At 36.5% G+C, this 24,153-nt stretch overlaps 1 protein-coding gene across 28 annotated transcripts in view; it reads left to right on the top strand.

Moving 5' to 3' along the window:
• Window positions 1–24,153, top strand: part of SCMH1 (Scm polycomb group protein homolog 1) — a 179,607-nt gene that overhangs the window by 41,342 nt on the left and 114,112 nt on the right. For 16 of the 28 annotated variants that reach the window (XM_072723670.1, XM_072723681.1, XM_072723667.1 and 13 more), the window contains 3 exons: window positions 6,865–6,994; window positions 15,769–15,837; window positions 16,289–16,312. Coding sequence is in view for 9 of the 28 variants with exons in the window: in XM_072723667.1 (XP_072579768.1) it covers window positions 6,982–6,994; window positions 15,769–15,837; window positions 16,289–16,312 (106 nt within the window). In the remaining 19 variants the exon portion in view is untranslated. The remainder of the gene's footprint in view (window positions 1–6,864; window positions 6,995–15,768; window positions 15,838–16,288; window positions 16,313–24,153) is intronic. The other 12 variants (XM_072723689.1, XM_072723690.1, XM_072723686.1 and 9 more) reach the window with 1 other exon arrangement.

Here is a 24,153-nt window from a genome sequence, read left to right on the forward strand (position 1 = left end):
TGCCCCCACATTACTTCTAGGCTTAGATACATTTTGTTTAAAGAATTGAATACTAGCTCTCCTTAAATATATGTATACCAGTCTTAGTGGGAGACTGACCACATACAAAACTTAGAAGCTTGTAAGTAAACATGGTACATGCTTGAAGTAGAAGAGAGGGATGATCATAGCCAAGCAGGATTATTTAGGGAGGAATTCCTCTAGATAAGGGACTAACAAACTGTGGCTCATGGGTCAAATCCTGTGGGCTGCCTGTTGTGTAAATAAGGTTTTTTGGGACATAGCCACGTTTGTTGTTAATGTGTTACCTATGACTGCTTTCATGCTACAGTGGTGGAGTTGAGAACTTGCAACAGAAACTATATGTTCCATAAAATTGAAATTATTTACTCTTTGGCCCTTTTGAATAGAGGTTTGAAGAGAAAAGGAACGTGAATTGGTGAAGCATGAGTGTATATCATAATGTAATGAAAACAGGTTGTAGTAGTCGATATGCTAAGTGAGAAAGTTCCACTTTAATTGGGTTTATCAACAAGAGCTTTGTTGAAGTATTAAGAATGCTTTGGATTGGTAAAGAAGGGACATAGAAATTCAATGGAAAGAAATGACCAACTAAACAGTCTGGGTCTGTAGTAAGTTTCTTAATTAATAGCAGGGCATGAGGGTGATGATGACAGAGAAGAAGGAAGCAACAATACAAATTAACATTGATTGAGTGTGTACAATGACCAAGAACTGGTCTAAGTGCTTTCTATGTATCCTATTTAATTCTTGCACCTAAATGTGCTAATTACTATTATTGTCTTTATTTTCCAGATGAGGAAACCAAGGCACAGGGGGTTAAGTTACTTGGCCAAGGTTATACAACTAGTAAGTGATAGAACCAGATCCAAACCCTGGCAGTATTGCTGTAGAATCTTCATAAGAGAAGAAGGAAATCTAGGGATATTTGGTAAAAATATCCTTGAGATTGAACTAAGGTAATTAGTCTGAATAATTAGGAAGTGTGCTAACCCATCACAGTGAAGTGAAAATAAACAGACCATAGATGAGTAATGTTGGAAGGCAGAGTGTCCAATAAGAATAGTTTACTCTGGATTAAGTGGAATGAGAGGGACCAAGAAGCAGATACATTATACAATGAGACAGGTTATATAGTTAGTCATTGAGTTTCACCTTGATAAGACCAGGAAGCAGGTAACTTTCCCTGCACACATGAGAGCTGCCTCATAATGCCTAAAGAGCAGGCATACTCAATTGTGATAGAGATGAGCAGCGATTTTCAAAGAAGGAGGTGACATTCAACACCCTCCCCCCACCCAAGTATATTAGAGTCCTAAGGGAGGTGTCACATCAAACACATGCCATTCTCTCCCTTTCAGTTTTGTTTCCCTAAGGGGACTTGTTCCTGTCTAATTACCTACCACTGCTGTGATAAACATTTACTCCTTTGAACCACTTTTCTTTTTAATATGTGTATGTGTTAAAATTATGTATAAGCACTGTGAAAAATTTGGCAACAGAAGTATACTGAATGAAGAGAAAGTTTTCTTCCCATTACTCTTTTGCTCTCTTGAGAGACCTTTTTTAAAAGTTCAGTTGTAGATGAAACTACTGTTACTAATGAAAGTATGCTGACATTCCCTAGTGGTTACTGAGATAGAAAAAATACTAAGAATCACTTTCCTAAGGCCAAGATCCACAGCCAAGAATGGAAGGAACTTCCTGGGGAGATGTGGAATTTTTATCAATGGCGGTATAAGAAGAGACTTGGTAGGAATGCTAGAAAGAAGATTCAAACGCTGGCTAGGATTGGTGGAATTGGATGCAGGGGAGGAGGAGGCATTGAACTAAATGGCTTTTACTGTTCCTTCCAAACCTGTAGTCCTATGTTATACCATCTGACTGATTATCAAGCACAAAGGAAAAGACGTCAATGTGACTGGCATGGATGACTTGAGTGGAAGACAGAGTAGTATAAGAGAAAATCCAATGTATAAAATCCAAATTTATAGAACAAGTTACTTTGTAGTAAGACATTGAGCTTATTTTAATAGGATTTCTTTTAACATCTCGTTGTGCTCAAAATAGACTTCGTTTTTTATAAAAGAATTCCATTTACATTAAATTTTGTATTTATTATGTAAAATAAAAGCATCACACACTGTTCATTACTTCAAAGAAAGAAACTATTTCAGGTTATTTGCTTGGTGTTAAGTTGTAACAAATACAGAGTAAATAATTGGCCTGATTCCTTGATGCTGCTCATAGACTCACAATATGATAGAACTTAAAAGGGACCTTACAGATCATGAGTGAAGTTCAGCCTCTTTATTTTACAAATGAAGAAAGAAAAACCAAAGATGATGTGTTACTGGCTCAGTCTCACAGTAGCCTAGCTGGAACTTGACTCTCAAAGATGAGAGCTAAGGTATGTAAAGTGCCTTCTGTGGTGCCAGTACATGGCAGATGAAGACACAGAAGGGAAAGAAGAAGATGATGATGATGTTATTTCTTCTGCCCCTACATTACATTTCTGTAAGCCTTCAGAGAAAAGTTGGTATTGTAGAAATATGTATTGTCCATACTGCAAACCTAAAGTTGTACAGTGTTAAAATGATGAAATCAGGAGGTCCATACTTCCATAAAATTGTAGGATCTCAGATTTGGAAGGCCTTTTAAGGTTACCTAGTCTAACCCCTCTTCCTTTTCATGATTTAATACTTTGACTGAGAGGTTATTTTACCTTTGCTTCTATACCCTCCATGATAGCAGATTCACACCTGTCCTTCCAACAGTTTATCTGATAGTTGGATACCTCTGACTGCCAGAAAGTCCTTCCCTAGTAATAAGCTGAAGCTTGTCTACCTGTACCTTCTACCCACGAGTCCTATTCTGTCCCTTGGGGTAATATTGAGCAAATAGAACAAATCTCATCTCTCCTCTACATGAGAACACACCAGGTTTTTGCAAACACTCTCCTGTTTCCCCCAAGTCTTCTTTTCTCTTGGTTAAACCTCCACAGTTTCTTAAACCTTTACTTTACTTGTTGCTTTCCTTTGAATAGAATTGTATTCCTGTATCTCATTCAGAGTATAGGAACTAGATTTGAACATAAAACTCTACCTCCAAAGTGTTCTAACTGGCAGTGTAGATCATCCAGTACTGTTATTTCCTTTTTTTCTGGATACTGATGGGAATGATGCTGGTGGTGGTGGTGCCTTACTTAGTTCATGACATGAGATCGATATATTTCTGCCAGGAAGTATGATGTGGCACCACTGGTACCACTAAACTTCTTCCCTGTTCAGGAAACATGAGCCAGAAGCTTTATAGAAAGCATCAGCCTCTCTTATGCTCTGGATCACACCTCTGTAAGCCTCTGGAAGGGGTACACATTATACATAGTTGAAGTCTCCTAGGTCTGCCTGCAAGACAAAGGGAGTTATGGCTTCTCTGCATTTTCATTAGCCATTCATTGCTAGCTGCCTTGCTTGTTAAAGGAAATGCTGATGTTCTCTGGGGTTCTTCTCTCTCTGTGCACGTGCAGAGATGTATAATTGCTACAGAGGGAGTGGGGGCAGGGATGATTGCCATGGAGAGATCTGTTCTATCTTCTTTGTTCACAACTGCTGCATGCACAAGACAGGATTTATTGCTCTCTTTGAGAAAGAGATTGCCTAGCTTGCTTCCCCTTCCCCCTCTTCTGGCAGATCATCCCAGAGGAATATTACCATCTCATCACACTTATCTCTGAACAGAGTAAAAGTAAATGAAGGAGAGCTGGAGGCAGAGAATCAGCTAAAAGGCACTAGGAATAGTTGCTAATAAGAGAGAGTGGCTCAGAGAGAGTGGTACATCCATGACTAGTCCCTTGTCTGTCTCTTGCCTCCTTTGTAGCTTGTCCTCCGTGACCACAGTGGGGCAGGTATGCTGCTCCCAGCGTTTCCTTTTTTATCTCTGTGCTTATTGGCATAGGATTATGGCTTATTAAAATCATAACTACTATCATTGCTAACATTGAAAGAGTTTTGTCTTCATGAGTTTTCAGGAGTATGTTTGGTGCTTCTTTTTTCTCTTTTCCAGTTTATATTTCTGAGAAAAACATCCCTCCTTCTCTGTTCCTTCTTCCCTTCCCCCCCCCCCCTCATTGATATGTGCATGTAAGCCTGCCTTACTTCTTTTGTGTTTTCCAAGCTCAATGAATATTTAAAACATGGTACCTTTGAACATCCTCCATTTAATCGAGTTTTGCCTCATTAAATCCCAGACTATGCTTAATATTAATTCAGTGTTCAGGTCAAACTAATAAGGATCAGTGCTTCAGTCTTTACTGTAGTAAAGTGGGTAGAATATCTAAGTTGGGCTATTTTATGTTAGAAGCATTTGTAAGGTTTATTTCTTGTATTTTTTTCTTTTTCTTTTTTTCTTTTGAGAGAGAAGCAGTGTAGTTAAGAGCAAAGTTTGGGTTCAGATATTGGCTTTTCTATTGACTGTAGCCTTTTAGGAACTTATTCAACCTCTCTGGGTATTATTTCCTCATTAGGTTAAAAAGGGATAACGATACCATACTAAGGGGTATCATACTGGTGAGGATTTAACAAGAAGGTTTTATTGAAATAATTAGCACAATATCTGGTACATAATAAACACTTAAAATAATAGCTATATAATATTAATAATACTGCTGTTATAATATATAAATGATAATTTATAATTAAATTTTTTTCTTAATATATGAAGAATTTCTTCTACTTTTCCCTGCTTCAGGGGATGACCTATTATGATTGTTTTGCCACGTGTTGAAAGGATGCTTCCATAGCCTTGTAAATTTTTCTGTTACATATATTATTTTTCTCTCAAGGGTTTCTTGATGTAGAATGTAAAGAATCTTTACATCCTCTAGATCTTGCACTATCCAGTATAGTCACCACTGTAATTAAATGAAATTTTTTAATTTAGTAAAAATTAAATGCAAACAAAAATGGAACTCTTCAGTCACACGGGCCATATTTCAAGTGCTGAAGAGCCACAGCATCTACCCATTAGATAACACAACATTTCTGGCATCAAAGAAAGTTCAGTAGGACACCACCACTTTATATTACTAGTCTATGCTCATGTGCTCTTTTCTCAGAAAGCAAAGAGGATATGTTTTCTAGAATGTTCTACAGATTTCTCTCTTAGTGTTTGAGGGCTTCAAACATGCAATTTGAGAATTCAGGTTACTCTTCTTATTCCAGTCTCTTAGTGTCATTACAGTCTTTTGGAATAAATATAGGCACTTTTGCTTCCCCCAAGAAGATTGCATCATGATAATTTTTTTTTTTTTTTTTTGCATCATGATAATTTTTTAAAGGTTCCAGTCAACAGTAAGAGGAAGCCAAAGGGAGAAGAGGCAAAGTAGAAATAATTCTAGCAGATATTCCTTAGAGTCGCTGCTCAAAAATCAAGTGTTTTAATTCTTAGGGGCTGACTAGTAATAGGATGTTCTAAAGTACATTGTATTATTCAGGATCTCAGTTTTCCTTCTTAGAAAAGTAGCAAATAGCAAGTTTTTCTTAATAATCCCTATTAACTGTGTTATTTGCGCTTTTTTTTTTTTTTAAGATTTTATTTATTTATGAGAGGCAGAAACACAGGCAGAGGGAGAAGCAGGCTCCATGCAAGGAGCCCGATGCGGGACTCAATCCCGGGCCCCCAGGATCACGCCCTGGGCCAAAGGCGGCGCTAAACCACTGAGCCACCCAGGCTGCCCTGTGTTATTTACTCTTAAAGCCATTTTTTTTTTCATTTGTTCTTCACAACAACCTAGTAAAAGTAAGTAGCATTGGGATTATCATCCCTATTTTACTAATAAGAAAACAGGCTTGGTGCAGTTAAGTTAGTTGCCTAAAATCTTTAAAGGAAAATACCCTTAAAGGGAAAATACTGCTGACATTCAAAACAGGATAGAATTTTAATTTCAAATTTGATATTTGTTTTGTTTTTATTTTGTTTTGCTTTATTTTATAGTCAGACTATAGTAAAAGAGTGAAGATTCTTAGGGCAACTTGGAAACTGAATAGTGTTGCGTGGGGTAGTCATTCTAAAAAAGAGTGACTACAGCCTCTTTTGTCCTGTGACCATGTGTGTTAGTCTGCTTGGACTTTCGCTTAAAAAAAAAAAAGTGCCACTGGTTGGGTGATTTAAACAACAGAAATTTATTTTCTCACAGTTTCTGGTCTGGAAGTCCAAGATCAAGATGCTAGCAGGGTTTGTTTCTGGTCAGGCCTCTTCTCAGCTTATAGACAATCACTTTTTTGGCCACATCCTCACCTAGCCTTTTTTTCTGTATGTTTGTGGAGAGAGAGAGATCTCTGATGTCTCTTCCTCATTTTATAAGGACAAATTAGGACCCCACCCTTACGACCTCATTTAACTTTAGTTACCTCCTTGAAAGTCCTGTCTCCAAATACAGTCTTATTGGGAGTTGGGACTTTAACATAGGAATTGTGAGGGAGCACATTGAGTCCATAATGGATTTTTAGTATCTTTTGAGTTTTTGGCTTAACCTGGTTAGTTGGAAATTATATTCATATGCAATATTTGCATGGGACCAAATGTAGCAAATATCTGTATTTTTTATTTCTGTGAATATTGAGGCTTAGTTAAGTTAAACCTGTGGTAACTTGTTATAAGGTACTGTCCCACCTTGAGCTATTCTAATAAGCAAAAAAGATATATTTAAATGTCCTTACTTTTTATTTTATTTTTTTATTTTTGTCCTTACTTTTTAAATAATGTAGCCAACTTGTTAATACTTAAGTCTCAGTACATTAAGAGGTAATAAGTGTCCTCCTTCCTTCCACCCCCATTTTACAGATGGAGAAATTAACATACAGAGAAACTGACTTGTCAGAGGTCAGAGTAAGGTATTGGTGGATCCAGGGATAAATCCCAAACTCCTTAATTCCTTGACCAGTTTTAAGTCCATTGACTATGCAGCCTAGTGGTAAGTATCTTTTTACCCTATTCTGGAGGTAAGAGGGATTAAGAGATCTAGCAAGGACTGACTCTAGGAATTCTTGTTGCTAATTTTGTCATTCATTATCCATTTCTTTTAGCCATGATGTCTTTTTTTCAGTTCATGGAAGGAACTTGCTTTTTAAATTCCTAAAGATATTTTTGTAACACTCAAGATTATTAAGAAATGAAAGAAAAACCTATTATTTAATGAATTTGTTCTCTGTTAGGCCGCTAGACTCTTTAGTGTTTAAATATTTAAATGTCATTAAAACTTAAAGCCATATCAGGAAGGTGTGTATTCTTGCCATTTTTATAGCAATATTTTTAATAGTATTAGTTGAATTTAATAAAAACATCTCATAAGTTTAAGTTTATAGATTCTAAATAAAGTTTTAGCTTTATAGAAATTAAGAACCTTATCAAGAATCTTCAAATATATAAAATCTCTCTGTTAAGCATAGGTTTCTAGTTTATTATGTCTTACTCCTTTTTTTATCCTTTGCTTTGGATTTCCTGAGGTGAGATGATTTGCCTTGTCTAAGATTAAGTTAATCTTGCTCTTCTACTTGACATGAAAATCATGGGAATTTCTCTAAAGTCTTTTCATCTATCTGTACATCTGAAATAGTTAGGATTCCTTTAATTACTAGACAGGTTGAACAACTAAGCCATGTGAAAAGCAAGAGTGTAGCGAGCCTCCAGAACCAAGGTCCCATAGCCATTAGTGTATTCTTTCCATTGTCCCTCACCTCTACTTCTCTGCCCATTGGCTTATTTTTGCTCATAGTAGATCTGCTTTCTCCATTATAGTAAAAAATATAGTCACTGACATTGACCACATTTTACTTCTCTTGGCATACCCACTAACATGCCTTTTCCTCCAGCCACATTATACTACAGTTGCCCAACATGGCACTGTCCAATAGAAATAGAGGGCAAGTCACATACATAATTTTAAATTTTCTAATAGCCACATTGAAAAAGGTAAAGACGAAACAGAGGAATTAATTTTAATAATTATTTTATTTAACCTAGTGTATCTAAAATACTATTTTGACATGTAACCAATATAACGATACATAATGAGCTATTCTGCATTCATTTTTTTCATACTCAGTCTTCAGAATCTGGTGCATGTTTTACAAATAATAGCACATCTCAATTCAGACACCAAGTTTTATCAGAAATACTTTATCATCTATATTTAGATTTCAACAATTTTTTTAAAGATTTCAATAATTTTCAATGGAAAAAGTAGATTCTCTTACCCAGTTTTATTCCAAACAAGGTGGGAGAAAGGAGGGCATTTGATGTAATGAGCACTGGATGTTATATGCAACTGATGAATCACTAAATTCTACCTGTGGAACTAATAAAAAAAAAAGTTTTTCCTATAGCTGTAACTGAATGTCATTTATGAATCTAAATTAATAAAACATTAAAATTAAATATTTACTTAGTTACATAAACACATTTCAGGTGCTGCATATGGCTAGTGGCTACCGTATTAGAGCAGGTCTAACGTAGTGCTTTATGACATCATTTCTTTCTTTACATTATTCTCTCTGTGATAAACTTTTATTACTCCAACCCCAAGACTCAATTACTTTTTCATAGCCTTAATTTTTCCTTCCTCCTTCCACCTTCTCCCTGGACAGAACTGTCTCCTCCCCTCTCCTCTACCTTCTGAGCCCCCATATACTTTTAATGCAGCACCTATAATACTTTATCACACTTAGCCATGTATCTTTCTCCCTCTTCTAGACTGAAAGGAGACTTTATTGCTTTTTGAACCCCCCATTATCTGGCACAAGGCTAGAACCTATGCATAGTCAAAGAATTTTTGTTTAAAGAGTGAATGAATATAATTTCAATCTGGAAATAGGAAAGACCTTAGAGGGTTATTTTGAAAATAGCAATTAGAAATAGAATTTAAATGTCAAATTGAACAGGATTTAATAGGAAGCAATCCACTGTCTTATAGGCCTGTGGCATCGCATTCATTCATTCATTTCATGGACTTAAACACATGAGATGTAAAGGGGAATAAGACATAATTGATATAAAAAAAAGACATAATTTATAGCTAAATAGTTCATAGAATGTGTGCATATGCTCAACCACACACACACACACACACACACACACACACACACAAGATATAGTTGTGTATTGCTGCCTCATAATATTGTTTGTTGCTTAGTGAAATAGAATTCCAAAGTTGAATAGGATCTTAGAAGTTAGGTAATTAATCCCTTTCCTACCCATAAATTCCTTCACAGCTTGGAAAAGTTTCAGCATCTTTGGTGATAAGTGATCATCCAGCCTATTCGTACTCTTTGAGGAATGAATAACCCATTCTCTGTAGAATAGTTCTCATTGCCAGGAATTCTCATTCTGACATCTGCTTCCCTGCAATGAATGCTATTTCAAATGCGTCCAGTCAAAAGATCACATTTTGTGGAACCTGTGGTATAGAATGTAAACTTCATGAGAAGCAGGAGTTTTTAATCTGTTTTTAAAGACCTATCTTCAGTGCCTAGAACAGTGCCTGACAAATAACAAATAATAAATGTTTATTGAATTAATAAGTCTATATAAACCAGATTCAGGCATTAATTCAATTCAGTTTTTTATTTGTGAACAATTATTGCACATCTTTCATTGCTGCTGCCTCACCAACCCTTCCCCTCTGTGGCACTGTTAAGCTTTATGTGCCCCAGATTCTTATTATTCACCTGCAAATAGATATTGGTAATATCTGAGATGATATGTGTGAAAGTGCTGGGCCTGGTATATGGTAATGGTAGGTGTTGGTAGAATCTGAAATGGAATCAGTATGGCCTCCTGACATCGCAGAAATGGAAGTCCATTTTTTTAAATTAAATGAATCTTAATAACTGAGACAAAGGGGCATCTGGGTGGCTCAGTTGGTTAAGCATCTGCCTTCAGCTCAGGTCATGACCCCTGGGTCCTGGGATCCAGCCCCTGCTTAGCCTCCCTGCTCTGTCTCCTTGCTTTCCCACTGCTCAGGCTCTCCTTCTTGCTTCACTCTCAAATAAATAAATAAAATATTTTTTAAAACTGTGATAAAAGACATAGAACTTAAAATTTACCATTTTAACCATTTTTAGGTGTACAGTTTAGTGCCATTGAATACATTCACATTGTTATGCAACCATTTCCATCTGCAAACTTTTTCATCTTGCAAAACTGAAACCAAAACTCTGTATGCATTAAATGATGGCAAGCACGTTTTTAATATTAGCCTAGGTATTGAAATAGTAAATCTGTTTGGAAAAAGTTCCAAAATCAGTATATAAATGATTTGTCTATTATATGCAGTTTTAGATGACCTGTTTTTAAATTATTATTATTCCTATTTAACATGAATAATTAATATCTAATTGTGCTGGATTCTGTATCTAAGTATCCATTTATGTGTCAAAACTGTTTTGATAAAAGCTTGCATTTAAACATTGATTTCTTGGGGCACCTGGGTGGCTCAGTTAAGCGGCTGCTTTAGGCTCAGGTCGTAAGCTCAGGGTCCTGGGATTGAGCCCCAAGTTGGGCTCCCTACTCTGTGGGGATCTGCTTTTCCTGCTCCCTCTGCCTCACCCCCTGCTCATGCTTGCTCTCTCTCTGTCTCTCTGTCTCTTTCTCAAATAAAATCTTTTTTAAAAATAAACATTGACTTCTTAATATGTGTGATTTTCTCAAATTGCATAATATTTCTTAGTTTGGCAAAAAGACAAACTTTTTTTTTGAGTGTTGTGTGCCAAGCCCCAAAAACTGGATTAGTAGTATTTAGCTGTGACACTGTAGAGCTGGTATAGAAGTGGAAGGTAGCAATAGTGCTCTGCTTAGAGATATTGCCAGAAAGCTATTACAAAGTAACATTATCCTGGACCATAGTGAATAAATAGGAATCTCCCAAGTAGAAAAGTGAAAAGTCCAGACACAGAAAACAATATGGCATGTTCATTATGGAGACAGTTTAGATTTTGATCTTTGAAGATATTTAAAGGAGTAGTGACAAGTTTTATCTAATCTGTATTTTAGAAAATGAGCAGTAGAGCATGGATTGGAGAGGGATGGGGTCCCACACAGGACTTTAGTAACTGTTTCTGTCAGGCAGGTGAGAGAGAATGAAATCTTAAACTCAGAGTAGGAACAGAGGAGATGGTCATTTCAGAGGGAGAACTGACAGATTTGGTAACTGGTTGGATCTGGAGGACAAAAGAGAACAGACAATTAAGGAGGTCTCCAGGCTTCTGATTTGTCGCTGTTAACTAGAAGAGGGAAGACCAGAGAAGAAATATACTGCGTGGGGAGACAGAATAAAATAAAACTGATTGTTTAAAAATAGTAGCTACATATCATAATATATTCTGAAACATGGCCATTAATCTTAGAATGCTCTGAAAAATAACTAGCTCCTTTTTTTTTTTTTTTTTTTCCTATCAGAGGCTGCATTCTGTTCATTTAGGAATTGATACAGGGATGATTCCCTAATCTACTGAGTAATTTATCGTGATGCTTAAAAATTAAGCAATTTGTAATGAATGTAGTTGTTGTCTCCTTTTCTTCTCTGGAGGCTGCTTTCCAGGTTCCACTTTTTTGTGCCAGGAGTTTCAAGTATTTCTTCTCAGGAGTTCCTTTTATCATTGTCTTGTGGAGCCTTATTTGATGCCTTTCTGCCCAGTTAAGTTTATTAATTATTTTGTTCATTTTGCTTCATCATTGAGTCTGGCTTTTGTTTTTTCTCTTTACTAGAGAATTTTTTTCCTAAATTGGGTTGGTTGCTTTTGAATTGTTTTATTAGTGATCTTATAGCCTGGTTTCTATTTATTGTGGCTTCCTGAATCTGTTTTGCATATACTGATAGCTCATCTTTACTTGAGTGATGATAGTGAAAACTTTTGTACATAAGTGGAAATACATATTATATATTTAATTTTTAAGAATACATCCTAAGCATAAATTTTTTTTAAATTGTGAAAACTTTTTAATATAAAATCAGTTATGATACCCTAATATCTTTTGTCTCTGTCACCAGTTTTTTAGCCTGATCAAATTTGTAATCTTTATCAGTGATTTAGGGGAGAACAAACATGGCAGGTATTAGAAAGACAGGGGACATCCAACTAGGAGAGAAGACACTTAGGGTGGAACACTGGCCAGTGTGACTGGAGTATAGTGGAAAAGGGAAAAGCCATACAGGCTGAGATCAGAGACGTGTCAGCAGCCAAATCCTGCATTTGCTGTGCAAGGCACCTGTAACTCAGTGGGAAGCTATTGGGAAGCCATCCATAAGCAGATGAATGACATCTGTTTTGTGTTTTAAAATGCTCATTCTTGGGACACCTGGGTGGCTCAGTGGTTGAGTGTCTGCCTTTGGCTCAGGGCGTGATCCTGGAGTCTGGGCATTGAGTCCCACATGGGGCTCCCTGTGTGGAGCCTGCCTCTCCCTCTGCCTATGTCCCTGCCTCTCTCTTTGTGTCTCTCATGAATAAATAAATAGAATATTTAAAAAAAATTAAAAAATAAAAATAAAATGTTCACTCTTGGGGCACCTAGGTAGCTTAGTCGGTTGAGCATCTGACTCTTGATTTCAGCTCAAGTCATGATCTCAGGGTCATGAGGTTGAGTGCCTCTCCCCCAAATCAGTCTCTGCACTTAACAGGGAGTCTGCTTAAGATTCTTTCCCTCTCCCTCTCCCCCTGCTCTCTCTCACTCTCACTCTCTAAAATAAATTTAAAAATCTTTAAATAAATAAAATGCTTACTCTGAGCCCTGTATGGTGAGTAGATTGGAATAGAACAAGAGTGAAGCAGGGATTCCAGTTAGCAGGTTGTCATAACAGTCCAGGTAAGAAGGACAGTGACTGGAACTGGAGTGTGAACCATGGGATGAGAGTGACAGATGGGTTGGGACATGGTCCAACAGAGTTTACTGAGTGGGTATGAGTATGAAAGAAATAGAGGCATCACAGACAACTTCAGGGATTTTTTTGCTTGAGCAACTCGGTGACAGAGATACCATTTACTGGTTTGGAGAAGACAAAAAGGAACAGATTATCTTCCCCAAAACCAGTAAATGGCATCTCCATCACATATAATTTTACTCATATGCAGTATTTAAGAAACAAAACAAATGAGCAAAGGAAAAAAAATGAAGACAGACAAACCAAAAACCAGACTCAACTATATATATAGAGAGAGCAATCTATAATGGTTAGCAGAGGGAAGGGGGTTAGGGGGTTGGATGAAATAGGTGATGGGGGTTAAGGAGGGTACTTGTGATGAGCACCAGGTATTGTATGGATGTGTCGAATCACTATATTGTACACCTGAAACTAATATTACACTGTATGTTAACTAACTAGAATTTAAATAAAAACTTCAAAAAACAAAAGAGGAACAGATTGGTAAGACATGGCATTCTGTTTCAGTGATGTTAAGTTTGAAATGTCTGATTTTATGGGTCATATATGACCTATAGGTAGTCATATATGTAAGCATGGAATTCCAAGAGGAGGCCAATGCTAGAAATATAGATTTGGGAGTGATCTCAGTGGAATAATAACCAACCAGAAAAAAAAAAAAAAAAACCTATTTGGATGAAGAGATCACGTGAAGAAGGGAGAAGGCAATGATGATAAACAACTCTTAAAATAAGTTTCCCTGAGAAATAGAAGGATATAGCAGGAGGGATATATGTGGGATTGAGAGTAGGAGGTGGGGTATTTGTTTGTTTTGTGTGTTTGTTTTGATAGGAGATGATGGAGCAGTAAGGATGCGGATGCAAACAGTCTATTAGAAAGAGAATACTTGCAAAGTCCTTGAGAGGATGCGAGAAAATGAGATCTGGAGCAAAACTGGAGGGTTGCTTTTTGATAAAAATAGATACTTCATCCACAACAATAGAGAAGCAGTCAGAAAGAATGATGAATGAGTAGATTATTCATTCACCAAACACTAACTGAGCACCTGCTACTTACTATACTGTGCATGGAGGATATACCACTAAACATAATCAGATCTCTACCTTCCTGAAATGAGTCGTATAGAAAGTTCCTGTCTCTTCTGTTTTCTCAATGAACACTGAAAACATCATCTCTAAGAGTGAAAGTGAGGGAGGGAATATTTGGAGTACGAGAAGAGAGAAAAATACATGAATTTTTTTTTTGAAGGTGGAAAAGCAAACACAGTAGGGAAATGTATGATTTCTCGATGGTGTCAAGTTGCATTTGAGAATTATGGCCATGAGTTTAAAGTGAGACCAGTAAGCTTGCGTTTGTTTTTCTTCAGCGTTTGTGAGCTGTTGGGGTAGGCATGGTAGATAAGTGGACAAGTGGCTTTAATCAGAGTTAAGACTGAGGCTTTCCTAGGCAAATTTGACAAAAAAGAGATGGGAAAGAAGAGTGTTTGCCAGGAGGTGTTTTTAATGAGGGGCCATGGAATTTGAACTGTGTAAGAAGCAAAGTAAAAAATGATGGGTAATTAATGGCAAGAAAGTGGTAGGGTCAGTAGATTAATCTAAATTTTCAAACAAGGAAAATATATCTCTATTATGTAAGTAACTTATACTCTTTATAGAAAATTTGAAAATATATGAGATTAGAAGATAGGGGGAAAAATAGGATCACCGCCTAACCATAACCAGATGTTTAGATTTGCTGTGTTTTCTTCTTCTTCTTCTTCTTCTTTTTCTTCTTCTTCTTCTTCTTTCTTCTTTCTTCTTTCTTCTTCCTCCTCCTCTTTTTTTTCTAGTGGTAACTTTGTAAGGTTGTATTAGTTTGCTAGGGCTGCAAAAATTATAGACTTAGTCATTTAAACAGACATTTATTTTCTCATGATTCTGGAAACTGGAAGTCAGAGATCAAGGTATAGAGTTATTTTTTTCTGAGGCCTCTCTCCTTGGCTTGTAGATGTCTGTCTTCTCCCTTTTTTTTACATGGTCTTTTCTTTGTCCCTGTGTATGTCCAGATTTCCTCTTATAAGGACACTAGTCTTACCAGATTAGGGCTCACCCTAATGATCCCATTTTATTTTATTTTTTTTTAAATTTTTTTTTTTTAATTTTATTTATTTATGATAGTCATACAGAGAGAAAGAGAGAGAGGCAGAGACACAGGCAGAGGGAGAAGCAGGCTCCATGCGCCGGGAGCCTGATGTGGGATTCGATCCCGGGTCTCCAGGATCGCGCCCTGGGCCAAAGGCAGGCGCCAAACCGCTGCGCCACCCAGGGATCCCAATGATCCCATTTTAATGTAATTACTTCCTTACAGACCCTATCTCCAAATACAATCACATTAGAACATTAAGGAGGTTGGACACAATTTAGTTCATAACAGGGCTGTTCTTTGTTTTCAGTTTTTTACATAATTGCAATTATTCCATAAATATAATTTTTGATCTGATATTTTACCAGATAACATTAAACATTTTCCTATTTCATTGTGTAGCCTTTGTAAAAATTTAACAGCTGCAAAATACTTTATCAAGTGATCAATGTATTGTGGTATCTTCATCAGTCTTCCCGACATTTAGGTGCCATCCCCTCAGTTTTTTGTTATTATAAACAAAACTAATGCTTTTTAAATAAAGCCGTTTTTCTGTATTTTGGAGCATTTCCTTAGAATACGATCTCAGAAGTGGATTACTTTATCAAAATCTGTTAATACATACTGCTAAATTAGAGAAGTATTGAATCTTGCATTTTCTTTTCACGTGACTGTTTTCTCTCTTCCTGCAGTAATAGACTGGAATGATGTTAGAAAACACAAATATGGTCATCTCTCAGAGTCTGCATCCCAATATCAAGGTAAGGAAAAAAAAATTATGTAGCATGGAAAAATTTAGTTTGACATCTCTTACCATGAAACCTCTGTTCTTAGAGGCCTGTGGTACAAAGAACTCATTAAAGCACAAGCAAACATTAGAGTTTGTAGTGGTGTCTATCAAAAGCAATTTGCTTTGTTTTGAACCAGAAATCAGGACTCTAAATACAGGTTAATTCCAAATTAGCTTCCCAGCCTTAGGCCTGATTGCTTGGCCTGTCTGCATTTCCAGTTTCTAAGAGTTTAGCCTTAGGAGTGAGGCAGAATTAGGTGGTATATTCCGCAACTACTAGTAACACACTCAGTATCTTTTAAAATGAGAGGGTTGGATTACACAAACTCTCAAGCCTTCATTTTACCCCAGAACTTTACCTTTCTATCATTTTGGCATGTTTGTCATGATGACTTACACTGTAACATTTTTTTCTTTAATAGAAGCTACTGACATCCTGGAACTAGGTAAGACTTCTTTCTTGTATTTCTGTTAAATATGAATACTAACCAAACCAGAGATTAGAGTGTGACTTGGAAAAGAATGCTATGCTGTGTGTCCCATGGGCTAGTGAGTCCTGTGCTCATCTGCTTTAGGAGCCTTTGCAGCCAGTCCTTATCAGGAGGTGCAGACCAAGCTAACAAAGATGAGGGGTAGGGGAGGCACAGGGGCTGACCCAAACTGGAAGTTACTCTTAATTCACTGAATCTAGAACTAAAACAAACCCTGATGGTCCATAAATCAGAATTTGGTGGGGTTTTCCCAAAAGAAATTATTCATGAGTTATATCGAACTGAAATTTAACCTAAATATTTTCTTTAAATTTTAACTAAACACAATCAGAAATATTAACAATTGAAATAGCAAGAATCAAAGTGCTACTACATTTAGTTTTCATCCCTACAGGGTGTACCTCTCAGGACTAGGATTCAAGAAATAATGTTAATGTTAATAATTCTTAATCAGCCTTCAGGATTTCTACATAAACGTCAGTCTTAACTTCTTAGTCCTTTAAAATCTTTCTTTATATTATATAAATATTATTATCCTAATGCCTTTATCAGTTTTTGTTCAGATATTTTTATATATTTTGTTACTGCAACTTCATGTGTTCAGCTCTATTATGATCACTGTCTTTTTATTCCCTCTTGCCTTTTCTTCCAAAACCATTACTTTTATTGCCAACTGACAAAAAAGATAGCGTAGAATACTAGACTAGGAGTCAGAACTCCTGGGTTCTTCGAAAGTCAGCTACACTTGATAACTTTGTGATGCCGATCCTTAGTTTTCTAACTTGGAAAATGGGGATAATAATCCCATTCTCCCTACTTCACAGGGTTTTTAAGAAGATTATGTGAGCTAATAGATGCGAAAGCATCTTAAAACCTCTCAAATACTTTTCACCTTTGGAGGTTGTTATTTTCATTCGGTTGAGGAACTATCCTCAGATAATTACTCTAAGTCAAATCTTGGAACATACTTTGAAGTGAAGTGTTCTATGAATGTGAGCTGAAAAAAATGATTGAAATGAAATAATGTAGGTAAAGGGCCTAGCACTTGATAAACAATAAATGAGAATCACTTTTTAAGGACTTAAATCTTGCCTCAAGCTAAGGCATTGGTGTATGATCGAAATAGCACAGACATAAGAATCAGATAGCCCTTCATTCAAATCCCTGTTCCCTACTTACCAGTTTTGTGACTTTGAGAAAATTACCTAATCTTTCTGAGCCTATTTATTCATCTTTAAACTGGCAATAAAACATACTTTTCTGGTTATAATGAACTTAGGAGATATTGAACACTGTGTGGCATGGTGTAGGCAAATGGAAGGTACTCAGAGCTGCTGCTGATTTTGGTTCTATTACTAATATGGTAACAATTACATATGGTTCAGTGACAAGGTATGCTGTGAACAATCTATTTTGTTGGTAGGTAATTGTAAAAAGTGGATACTCAATTTAGCATGGAGTACATAGAGCATGTTAAAATTTGAGAGTATATTTTTCCTTGTACAAGGAGTAGAAGCTGTGCTAACATAACACAAGCATAGCCAGGCATAGCCTCTGATGAGTTGATCCTGCAGGTTTCATTTTGCCCATCAGGCATAGAGGGCAACCCCAAATATCAAACTGAAATGAAATTCAGTAGATTTTTAGAATCTCCAAGTTTGGAAAAGACCTTAAGGTAATCTAACTTGGCCCAGCATTTCAAATTTGACATTTTGAGTATCTTATAAAATGCCTTGTCTTGAAATCCTCAAAGTTGTTGGGGACTTATAGCATCCTCAGGAACTCTCTTCATATTCAGACAGATATTTATTGGGCCCCTGATTTGTTTTTTTGTAAATTTTCTGTCAACCATACTTACAACTTTTAGGGCAATATGGAATAGTTTAGCCAATTTTTCACTCACCAGCCTCTAGTTATTAGAAAGCACCTCTAGGGACTGCCTGTTCACTACCATGCTACCTTCCTAGTTGAAGCACCATTATCTCATACCTGGGTTATTAGAATAGTTTCCTAATTAGTCTTCCTGCCTTCAGCCTTGTCCTCCTCTAATCCATCCTTCACACTGTAGACAGAATGACTCTTCCCCCAGAGCCTTCAGGGCTTCTTATTAATGTGGTGTAGGAGACTTTCTGATACCTGAACACCACTTTGATCTAAAACCTCTTTTCTTTCTGTTTTTTTTTTTTATTTTAGCATGAGTTTCTATTTATTTTTTTACTTTTATTTTTTATTTTATTTAAATTCAATTAATTGACATATAATGGATTATTGGTTTCAGAAGCTGAGGTCAGTGATTGATCAGTCTTTTTTTTTTTTTTTAAGATTTTATTTACTTATTCATGAGAGACACAGAGAGAGAGAGGCAGAGACACAGGCAGAGGGAGAAGCAGGCTCCCTCCTGGGAGCCTGATGTGGGACTTGATCCTGAGACTCCAGGATCACGTCCTGGGCCGAAGGCAGGGGCCAAACCGCTGAGCCACCCAGGGATCCCCAATCAGTCTTATATAATACCCAATACTCATTATATCCTGTGCCCTTCTTAATGTCCATCACCCAGTTACCCTGTCCCCCACCACCCTCCCCTCCTGCAGCCCTCAGCTTGTTTCCTATGATTAAGAGTCTCTTACGGGTTTCCCTCTCTGATTTCGTCTTGGGTTTTTTTTTCTTCTCTTTTTTAAAACTCTATCCATTAGCCATACCAAAATATTCAGTCTTTAGAGGTACCTTTTCTTACTTCTGGGTCTTTATACATGCTTTTCTTTCAATCTAAAACAAAAGATTCTTCCAAGAATTTTCTCTCAAGTTTCCTGGGTGGCTCAATCGGTTGAAGCATCTGCCTTCAGCTCAGATCATAATCTCAGGTTCCTGGGATCCAGCCCCACATTGGGCTCCCTGTTCAGAGGGGAGTCTACCTCTCCCTCCTCTCTGCTTGTGCATTCTCTCTCTCTCTCAAATAAATAATCTTTAAAAAAAATTTTGTCTTGGCCGATTGCTGTTTATCATTTTAACACTTTAATTTACAAGTGTAGAGGTTACTTTCTCTAGGAATCCTTCCACAAGCCCTCCTAGAGCACCCTCTGTAGCCAACTATAGTACTTATCATACTTTATTATAGTTGGTTGTTTAATTTCTGGCCCTCAGTGAAGCTCTGTAAGGGCAAGAACAATATTTTGATCATAGTTGTATCTTCAGCGCCCAGCACAATGCTTTGATACACATGATAAATAGATTTGTTGAATGGATAGATGAATGGATGGTTAGATGAAAAAATGGCTCCAAGACTTTGCTTGCCTCTTCAAGCTGAATGTTCATTGATCCTTCAGCTGTTCCTCAGGTGATGTGATTTTGTGTCGCTTCATTTAGGCTTTGGTTTGTTAGTTCCTAGAACTAAATTTGATATCCCAGGTGTGATTTCACTAGTCCAGAAAAGAGTAGCACTGTTGCATGCTTGCTTCTACTTTTCACTCACTTTTCATTCACTAAACTCTTATGGAGCCTGTGGTAAGTTCAGGCACTGTGTTAAACAATGAAGATTAAAAATAATAATAATAAAGATAGCTGCTATCTGTAAAGAGCTTAAATAAATGAATTATGTGAAAAGTATGAAAATGAAGGTATGAACAGGATGTTACAGAAGCTAGGAAATGTTGGGATTTATTCTGGGAAACAGACATTTCTTTTTGGCATGGTGTTTTATCTTTAGATGATGGATTAAAAATTATCAAGTTACTAATCTCAAAGGCCTATGGACACTGTTTTGAGAATAAACCACTGTGTATCTCATAAACTTAAGCTTTGGGCATTTAAAAATGTCTAGGTCTTATTAGTGCTGGATATGCCATAACTTACTAATCATTTGAAAATGCCAAAAAAACATGGTTTAGGGTATGCCTTATAAAAAATACTTGCTCTGTTTAAATCGGTTTTGAAATTACATGAAACAAAGTGCTCCTTGTGCTGGAACAGACTAATGAGAGGAACAGAACAGAGACCAGAGATAGGTCTAAATGTATATAAGAAATTAATATGTGATCAAGGTGACATTTCAATGTCCCCAATCAATGGGGAGAAGGTGATTTATTCAATAAATTGTGGTGAGCACATTTATTGAATAAAGGTGAAAAGAAAGCAGCATCTTTGCCTTATCTCTGAAAATAAATTTGAGATAGATCAGACATTTAAATGTAAAAAAAAAAAAAAAAGTGAAACCTGAGAAATCCTAGAAGAAAACATGGTTTAGTGTTTCTTAAATATTGAAGAAAGCATGATGTAAAAGCCAAGAAGTCATAAAGAATAAGACAGAGAAATTGAAGGGCAAATCCTAGCAGATAGAGACAGATGTCTTCAAGATACATGACAGGCAAAGGATTAATATCCTTAATCTACATGGAACTCTTAGAATCTGTGAGAAAACCAAAGAATACCTCAGTGAAAAATGATAAAAATAAAATACAAATGGACTAAAAAGCCTAAAAAGATCTTCAACTTTATTAGTAATCAAAGAATTGAAAATAAAAGTGTAATAGTATTTTGTTTTTTCTCTGGTAAGATTTAGCCAAAGTATAGAGATTATTAAAGCAGTTTTATTTATTTTATTTTTTTTATTAAAGCAGTTTTATCAAGGATATAAGAAACATTTTCTTGGGGATCCCTGGGTGGCTCAGCGGTTTAGCGCCTGCATTGGCCTAAGGCACGATCCTGGAGTCCCGGGATCGAGTCCCACATCGGGCTCCCAGCATGGAGCCTGCTTCTCCGTCCTCCTGTGTCTCTGCCTCTCTCTCTCTCTCTCTCTCTCTCTCTCTCTCTCTCTTTCTCTATCATAAATCAATCAATCAATCTCTTTAAAAAAAGAAACATTTTCTTATGCACTATTGGCAGGAATTATATTGTATCAAAATATAAAATATGTCTGCTCTTCGTCCATTCATTCCCCCCAGTTGCCCTAAAGTGATAATCTTAAAAATGTTAAAGGATATATACAAAAAATACTCATCAAAAATTAGAAAATGCTAAAAAAAATTAGAAAATGCTTATATGACCATTGAGAGCATATAACAGATACTTTTGTTAACTGATATAAATTATGGCACATATAAACTATGGAACAGTTTTCAGACAGTAATCTTGGGGAAGAATTTCTGATCTAAAGACTATGATTATCTTTATTTCTCTTAGGAATTTAGGTTCCACACTTAAGGTGGAATGAGGGTAGAGTTCTTGTAGAGAAATGTGGCCAAATAGTAACCAGCATGAGTAGAGGTGCCTCATGTAACCAGGTCAAATTAGCAGCATTTGAGGGATTTGGGACATATTTAGAAAGAGAGGTTGTGTATATAATGCCTGGGACCAATAAGTAGAGGTTAAAAGAAAGCAGACTTTGACTGACTATAAAGGTTAAGGTCTATCCATTTGTACTATGGAATAATAAGTAAATAAGGAATTTGCCATCATTGGAAGTATTCAAGCAGAGGCTAGAGGGAGCTTGAGGTCTCAACTTTTATATCACCCCATCAAAATGCCTTTCTTGACTATCTGCCTAACATAGGACACACATAACCTCAGCACTCTTTCCCTTTTACCTTGCTTTCTTTTTTCTTTATTTGAAAAAGGCCAAATAGGGGCCACATAAAAGGTGTCTCTCTATTGCCCTCTAAAGCAACTGACATATTTATTTATTTATTTATTGTTTTTCTTCCCCTTTAGAAAGTGAGCTCCATGTGGACAGAGACTTTGGCTATTTTATTCTTTGCTATATATCACTAGTGCCTAGAGCTAGGATTGGCACATAGTAGGTGTGCAGTAAGTATTTGTTGAATGAACGAGTATTAGAGAAAGGTATTTATGCATTCGACTTGGTGGATCCTTGTGCTTGACATTTTGGGGATTTTTAATTTTTTAAAGGTACTTCTATGTAGTGTGTCTCTTCAGGGCAGGGATTTCACTTCCTAATAAGTATAACTATCAAGTCATATGCATTAGAGTTTAGAAGATACTTTCATAAGCGTTATTCAGTAATATAAATGAGATGACTGTTTTTTTTCTTATCTGTAAAGTCTCAGGTCCAGTGATTCCTTTCTAGAGCATCTGTCCATAACTTCGCCATCTAAGATAGTTCCTAGCCTCTGTCCATCACATTATTTTATTTCCTTCAAATACTTACCACTTATTAACTTATTTATTTGGTTATGTGTTAATTGTGCCTCATCTACCAGAATGTAAATTCCATGAGGGCAGGGACCACCTGTCTTATCCCAGCACTGAGAATACTGCCTGGCACACAGAGGAATATTCAAACATTAGTTGAATGAATAATTGAAATCATTTTGTAAATTATAAAACATTATACTTACATGAGTTAATAATATTAATCTTCACAGTAATCCTTGACCCCAGTAACAGATCAAATTTTCCTGTTCTGCATTCTCAAGGCAATCTATACTACCTCATTAATTTAAATTGATCATAATTATATCAGATTATTTGTTATTATTTATTTAATATCTCTGCTTATTTCTAAACTGCAAGCTCCATGAATTTAGGAACCATGTCTGTCTTATTCCTCTTACATTTAACACAGTGCTTTTGTACTTGGATGGAGTTTAATAAATATTTATTGAATGAATAAGTGTGTGTACAATTTTGCATGATAGATACTATCTCTATCCTTATGATGAGCAAACTGATACTTGGAAGGATTAAATAATTTATCCAAGATAGTTATAGAAACAAGACTTTAGGAGTGTAGTCAGTTAATCATCTTCCTTCAGCTCAGGTCATGATCCTGGGGTCCTGGGATTGAGCCCTTCATTCGGCTCCCTGCTTAGTGGGGGGTGGGGGTGTCTGCTTTTCCTCTCCCTCTGCCCCTCCTCCCTCCTTATATTCTCTCTCTCTCTCTCAAATAAATAAAAGCTTAAAAAAAAAAAAAACCCCAAGACTTTATCCAGCATCTTCTGACTCTCAATATTATATTCTTTTAACTACACCAGTAATTCCTAGACACAGATATGAATCAGAATTACTTAGGGAACCTTTGAAAATACAGATTTTCAGACCACACCCAAAGCCCATTGAATGAGTACCTCTGAGGATGGGGCCCAAAACTTGATTGAAAGAAATGAGAAAAATTATTTAGGAGATTCTGGTGCTAAGTAACATTTGGGAATCAGTGATATATGCCAAGGGTTGACAAATCCAGCCCACTGCCTATTTTTATAAATAAAGTTTTAGGGATCCCTGGGTGGCGCAGCGGTTTGGCGCCTGCCTTTGGCCCAGGGCGCGATCCTGGAGACCCGGGATCGAATCCCACATCAGGCTCCCGGTGCATGGAGCCTGCTTCTCCCTCCGCCTGTGTCTCTGCCTCTCTCTCTCTCTCTCTCTGTGTGACTATCATAAATAAATAAAAAATTTAAAAAAATTTAAAAAAAAAAAAATAAAATAAATAAATAAATAAATAAAGTTTTAGTGGAACACAGCCATGTTGATTCATGTACATATTATCTGTGGTCATTTTAAGGCTACAGTGCACAGTTGAGTATTTGTGACAGAGATTGTGTGGCCCACAAAGGGTAAAATTTTTACAGTCTGGTCCTTTACAGAATGCTTGCCGACCCCTCCCTGATCTATACCTTGCTGCCTGTCCTATTTTTGTATGTGTAGTTGGAGATGTAGTAGACATATGGAGATGACATTTGGCTCCATTATGGGCATTACAGTAGGTGCTCAAACATTCTTATTGAGTCAATAAAAATTAACTTGTTTGCAATTTACCTGAAATTAAGAGACTAAGCCCTAGGAAG

The sequence above is a fragment of the Vulpes vulpes genome, chromosome 10, assembly GCF_048418805.1.
Source record: "Vulpes vulpes isolate BD-2025 chromosome 10, VulVul3, whole genome shotgun sequence".
Lineage (NCBI taxonomy): Eukaryota > Metazoa > Chordata > Mammalia > Carnivora > Canidae > Vulpes > Vulpes vulpes.